The sequence below is a fragment of the Oncorhynchus gorbuscha genome, unplaced genomic scaffold, assembly GCF_021184085.1.
Source record: "Oncorhynchus gorbuscha isolate QuinsamMale2020 ecotype Even-year unplaced genomic scaffold, OgorEven_v1.0 Un_scaffold_4156, whole genome shotgun sequence".
NCBI lineage: Eukaryota > Metazoa > Chordata > Actinopteri > Salmoniformes > Salmonidae > Oncorhynchus > Oncorhynchus gorbuscha.
In genome coordinates, this window is record NW_025748243.1 from 31,975 (window position 1) to 38,316 (window position 6,342).

The 6,342-nt window shown below is 43.8% G+C and overlaps 1 protein-coding gene across 1 annotated transcript; it reads right to left on the reverse strand.

The window, feature by feature from the left end:
* Nucleotides 1-1,340: 1,340 nt before the first annotated feature.
* On the reverse strand, nt 1,341-4,924 carry LOC124028435 (replication initiator 1-like). The gene is made up of 2 exons (XM_046340485.1): nt 4,316-4,924; nt 1,341-1,841 (listed from the first exon to the last, which is right to left on the reverse strand). The coding sequence occupies exons 1-2, from the start codon at nt 4,607-4,609 to the stop codon at nt 1,341-1,343; spliced, it is 795 nt and encodes a 264-aa protein (XP_046196441.1). The 5' UTR covers nt 4,610-4,924.
* Nucleotides 4,925-6,342: the final 1,418 nt, after the last annotated feature.

Sequence of the window (6,342 nt, forward strand, 5' to 3'; positions counted from 1 at the left end):
ACCTGCATTGCTTGCTGTTTGGGGTTTTAGGCTGGGTTTGTGTACAGCACTTTGAGATATCAGCTGATGTACAAAGGGCTTTATAAATACATTTGATTTTGATTTGTACTGCTTTAAGGATCCACTCTCCAGTTCCTACACTCAGAACACTGGGTCGACGTCTCAAATGGCTCCCTATATAGTGCACTACTTTAGACCAGAGCCCTATTCCCTATATAGTGCACTACTTTAGACCAGAGCCCTATTCCCTATATAGTGCACTACTTTAGACCAGAGCCCTATTCCCTATATAGTGCACTACTTTAGACCAGAGCCCTATTCCCTATATAGTGCACTACTTTAGACCAGAGCCCTATTCCCTATATAGTGCACTACTACTTTCCCTAGACCAGAGCCCTATTCCCTATATAGTGCACTACTTTAGACCAGAGCCCTATTCCCTATATAGTGCACTACTTTAGACCAGAGCCCTATTCCCTATATAGTGCACTACTTTAGACCAGAGCCCTATTCCCTATATAGTGCACTACTTTGACCAGAGCCCTATTCCCTATATAGTGCACTACTTTAGCACTACTTTGACCAGAGCCCTAGTCCCTATATAGTACACTACTTTAGACCAGAGCCTATTCCTATATAGTGCACTACTTTTGGCCAGAGCTCTATTCCCTATATAGTGCACTACTTTTGGCCAGAGCCCTATTCCCTATATAGTGCACTACTTTTGACCAGAGCCCTATGGTCCCTAGTGCACTAGTTAGAGAATAGGGTGCCATTTGGTGCGTAACCCCAAGGTTCCGCTCACCTGGTTTGCTGCTCACACCTGTGCCTCTTCAGGCCCCCACTCTGACTGTAGCTCCTACAGCACTCTGTGCATTTGTATGGCTTCTCTCCTGTGTGGACAACCATGTGCACTTTACGAGACGCCCGAAGTGACGAAGCACTTGTCACACTCAGAGCATTTGTATGGTTTCTCCCCTGTGTGTTTCCTTCTGACGTGGTCTTTCAGTTGGCACCCCTGTTTGAACCTCTTCCCACAGTCCTGGCAAGAGAACGGCGTCTCCCGGTGTGCTGTCGCCGGTGGATCATAAGGGTGTGCGGCCGGGCAAAGGTCATGGGACACTCTGGGCAGGACAGCGGGCGCTCGCCGGTGTGGCTCAGCCGGTGATACTTGAGACTCATGTAACGGACGAAACTCTGGCCGCACTCCGGGCACACGTACGGCTTATACCCGCTGTGGGAAATCATGTGGCTCTTGAGTTGGGCGGAGATCTTGAAGCCGTGGCCGCACTGGGAGCAGACGTAAGGCCGCGCGTCGCTGTGGAACCGCATGTGGCGGGTCAGGTTGGATTTGAATGTGAAGGTTCTGCCGCATTGGAGGCAGGCGAAGGGCGTTCCGCCTCGTGGATTGGTCGGTGCTCGACCAGACCGCCTTTCCGGGAGAAGGTTTTATGGCACACCTCACAGGAGTACGGCTGGTACTGGGTGTGGATCCGGGAGTGTAACTCCAGCGTGGTTTTGGAGAAGAACTTCTGGCCACAGTCTGGACAAGGGAACCGGCGGACCTTCTGGTTGCGAGGCCACCATTCTGGCTCAGAACTCAACGCAGCCAGATTGAACATCTGAACGGTAGCCGACCGCAGCCGCCTCCCTCCATCCTGGTGGTACAGGGGGGCATCCTCCGTCTTGATACCCAGGTGATGTGCATCTGTCCTGGGGTCGCTCTCTGTAGGTCCCCTGGTGTTACCCATCTCTGGGTCGTAGCTCTCTGTCTTCACAGAGTTCAACCAGTGTTCATCACTTCTTGTCCCGATAGGCAGCTCGTCCATCTCTTGTTTCACCTGGTTTAGAACAGAATAGCTTTATTTTCTAAGAGGAAACTTCAGTGGTGGTCGTATGATACATAAAGATATCTAGTAAAATATATACCTGCAACATTCACACAGACATATATATAGTAAACATACACTACCAGTCAACATTTTTAGAACACCTACTTCAAGGGGTTTTCTTTATTTCTTTTACTATTTTCTACATTGTATAATAATAGTGAAGACATCAAAACTATGAAATAACACATATGGAATCATGTAAGCAAAAAAGTGTTAAACAAATCAAAATATTTGAGATTTTTCAAATAGCCACCCTTTGCCTTGACAGCTTTGCACACTATTGCCATTCTCTCAACCAGCTTCACCTGGAATGCTTTTCCAACAGTCTAGAAGGACCATCTCAATTTGGTTGAGGTCGGGGGGATTGTGGAGGCCAGGTCATCTGAGGCAGCACTCCATCACTCTCCTTCTTGGTAAAATAGCCCTTACACAGCCTGGAGGTGTGTTGGGTCATTGTCCTGTTGAAAAACAAATGATAGTCCCACTAAGCGCAAACCAGATGTGAAGGCGTATCACTGCAGAATGCTGTGGTAGCCACGTTGGTTAAGTAAGTGTGCCTTGAATTCTACATAAATCACAGACAGTGTCACCAGCGAAGCACACCCACACCATAACACCTCCTCCTCCAGGCTTCACGGTGGAAAATACACATGGGGAGATCATCCATTCACCCACACCGCATCTCACAAAGACACAGCGGTTGGAACCAAAAATCTCCAATTTGGACTCCAGACCAAAGGACACATTTCCACCGGTCTAATGTCTGTTGCTCGTGTTTCTTGGCCCAAGCAAGTCTCTTCTTCTTGTTGGTGTCCTTTAGTAGTGGTTTCTTTGCAGCAATTCGACCATAAAGGCCTGATTCACACAGTCTCCTCTGAACAGTTGATGTTGAGATGTGACTGTTACTTGAACTTTGAAGCATTTATTTGGGCTGCAATCTGAGCCTGGTAACTCTAATGAACTTGTCCTCTGCAACAGATGTAACTCAGGTTTCTTGCGACTGCACGTGAAGAAACATTCAAAGTTTTTGACAATTTCCACATTGACTGACCTTCATGTCTTAAAGTAAGGGTCTGTTGTTTCCCTTTGCTTATTTGAGCTGTTCTTGCCATAATATGAACTTGGTCTTTTACCAAATAGGGCTGTCTTCGGTTTACCCCCCCTTTGTCACAACAAAACTTATTGGCTCAAACGCATTGAGGAACGAAATTCCACAAATGTAACTTTTAACAAGGCACACCTGCTAATTGAAATGCACTCCAGGTGACTACCTCATGAAGCTGGTTGAGAGAATGCCAAGCGTGTGCAAAGCTGTCATCAAGGCAACGGGTGGCTACTTGAAGAATCTCAAATATATTTTGCTTTGTGGTTACTTTTGGTTACTACATGATTCCATATGTTTATTTAATAGTTTTGATGTCTTCACTATTCTCCTACAATGTAGAAAATAGTAAAAATAAAGAAAAACCTTGAATGAGTAGGTGTTCTAAACTTTGACTGGTAGTGTATAGCTGCAACATTCACACAGACAGATATCGAGTAAACATATAGCTGCAACATTCACACAGACAGATATCGAGTAAACATATAGCTGCAACATTCACACAGACAGATATAAACTATAGCTGCAACATTCACACAGACAGATATCTAGTAAACATATAGCTGCAACATTCATTCACACAGACAGATATCTAGTAAACATATAGCTGTAACATTCACACAGACTGTAAACATATAGCTGTAACATTCACACAGACAGATATCTAGTAAACATATAGCTGTAACATTCACACAGACAGATATCTAGTAAACATATAGCTGTAACATTCACACAGACAGATATCTAGTAAACATATAGCTGTAACATTCACACAGACATATCTAGTAAACATATACCTGTAACATTCACACAGACAGATATCGAGTAAACATATAGCTGTAACATTCACACAGCCAGATATCGAGTAAACATATAGCTGCAACATTCACACAGACAGATATCTAGTAAACATATAGCTGTAACATTCACACAGACAGACATCTAGTAAACATATAGCTGTAACATTCACACAGACAGATATCGAGTAAACATATAGCTGTAATATTCACACAGACAGATATCTAGTAAACATATAGCTGTAACATTCACACAGACAGATATCTAGTAAACATATAGCTGCAACATTCACACAGACAGACATCTAGTAAACATATAGCTGTAACATTCACACAGATAGATATCTAGTAAACATATAGCTGCAACATTCACACAGACAACTATCTAGTAAACATATAGCTGTAACATTCACACAGACAGATATCTAGTAAAACATGTAGCTGTAACATTCACACAGACAGATACAAATGCTATACAATATCTCAATTAAATGTTAATTTAAAAGGCAGAATTTTAAACCTACCTCTTGTTTTACCTCGTCAGGCCTCAAGATGGCACTGGAGAGTTGTAGACTTATCTTGGGTTTGTTTTTGCTTCCCTTGGGACGACCCCACCACTTAGGGGTCGATGATACCTGGCTAGAAACACTTTCACTGTCAGCAGAGTTGTTTCCTTTTCCTGTGGATTGGTTCCTTCCTCTGGTGGTGGTGGAGTTTTTCTTCTTCGTTGGTTTTCTGCCTGGTTTGTTATTGTTCTTCTGAGCAGCGAGAGACAGTTGATCCTTCGTTAGTCTGTGGAGTCTCACGATAGCAGCCATCTTGAGATGATTCAGGTTAACGCTATGCAGAGAATCTCCTCCCTCTATTTTGAGTTGATGTAAGGCGCGTTCCTCTGCTCAGAAGTTGCTGACGCCTGATCTCACAACACCTGGATATGTATTTTAAGTTTCAACTAACCACATCATGTTATAGCAATGGTTGATGAAATAACATCCGAGTAGGGGAACATTACCCCTCGTCTCAATCTGGGCAGAGAAACTTGTTCTGTTAATGACGTCTCGGGGTCTTGTAGCTCTAGGATGGAACCATGTGGGAGATGTCTTGTCCTCTCCTTTAAAGACAGAGCTGGTCATCATCTGTAAGAAATAATGGATTCAATGGAGAGAAAGTAAATAAGAATACTAGAATTGAGAAAATTAAGCCTACATCGTAAGATTTAAGAGTATAAATTAGACTCAATCAAATTAACTAAGAATAAGGAATCCAATAGCATTATCTCTCCAAAGTAGATATATTAAATCAACTATTATTGGTGAGAAAGACCACCTGACTGGTTTTCAAACCTTTCACATCATTAACCTAAAAATCTATGAAATCATTGTAGGATAAATAGATCTTAATTGTGAAATTCAACACTACATTTTGCTGCAAGAGAGGTCTCTTTTAAAGATTAAAAAACGTCTACCAAATGTATTATGTTGGTGCAAAACGAAGCAGTACCTTAGTTACTTTTGGATGAATAATGCATTGATTACATACTGACAATTAACTCGACAGATACGTAAAGCGAAGTTTATTTGATAGCTTGCATTGTGGAAAGCTATAGCTACTGTAGTTATTCAGTTGATTGGCTGATTTATGACGTTTGGTCAGCTTGCTCTGGTCTAATCGCGCAAAGACAACGAGTTGCTCCTAAATAGAGTTACACGGACTGGACCAGAGCTAGCTAAACATCAGCTGGACCAGAGCTAGCTAAACATCAGCTGGACCAGAGCTAGGTAAACATCAGCTGGACCAGAGCTAGGTAAACATCAGCTGGACCAGAGCTAGGTAAACATCAGCTGGACCAGAGCTAGGTAAACATCAGCTGGACCAGAGCTAGGTAAACATCAGCTGGATCAGAGCTAGCTAAACATCAGCTGGACCAGAGCTAGCTAAACATCAGCTGGACCAGAGCTAGCTAAACATCAGCTGGACCAGAGCTAGCTAAACATCAGCTGGACCAGAGCTAGCTAAACATCAGCTGGACCAGAGCTAGCTAAACATCAGCTGGACCAGAGCTAGCTAAACATCAGCTGGACCAGAGCTAGGTAAACATCAGCTGGACCAGAGCTAGGTAAACATCAGCTGGACCAGAGCTAGCTAAACATCAGCTGGACCAGAGCTAGGTAAACATCAGCTGGACCAGAGCTAGCTAAACATCAGCTGGACCAGAGCTAGGTAAACATCAGCTGGACCAGAGCTGGACCAGCTAAACATCAGCTGGACCAGAGCTAGGTAAACATCAGCTGGACCAGAGCTAGGTAAACATCAGCTGGACCAGAGCTAGCTAAACATCAGCTGGACCAGAGCTAGGTAAACATCAGCTGGACCAGAGCTAGCTAAACATCAGCTGGACCAGAGCTAGCTAAACATCAGCTGGACCAGAGCTAGCTAAACATCAGCTGGACCAGAGCTAGGTAAACATCAGCTGGACCAGAGCTATAAACATCAGCTGGACCAGAGCTAAACATCAGCTGGACCAGAGCTAGCTAAACATCAGCTGGACCAG

Bases quoted from the DNA above. Each gene is read 5' to 3' on its own strand.
- LOC124028435 (XM_046340485.1), bottom strand. From the start codon at position 4,609: ATGGCTGCTATCGTGAGACTCCACAGACTAACGAAGGATCAACTGTCT. The intron at 1,842-4,315 runs GTAGGTTTAAAA...GTTCTAAACCAG, and splicing joins CTGACGAGGTAAAACAAGAG to GTGAAACAAGAGATGGACGA.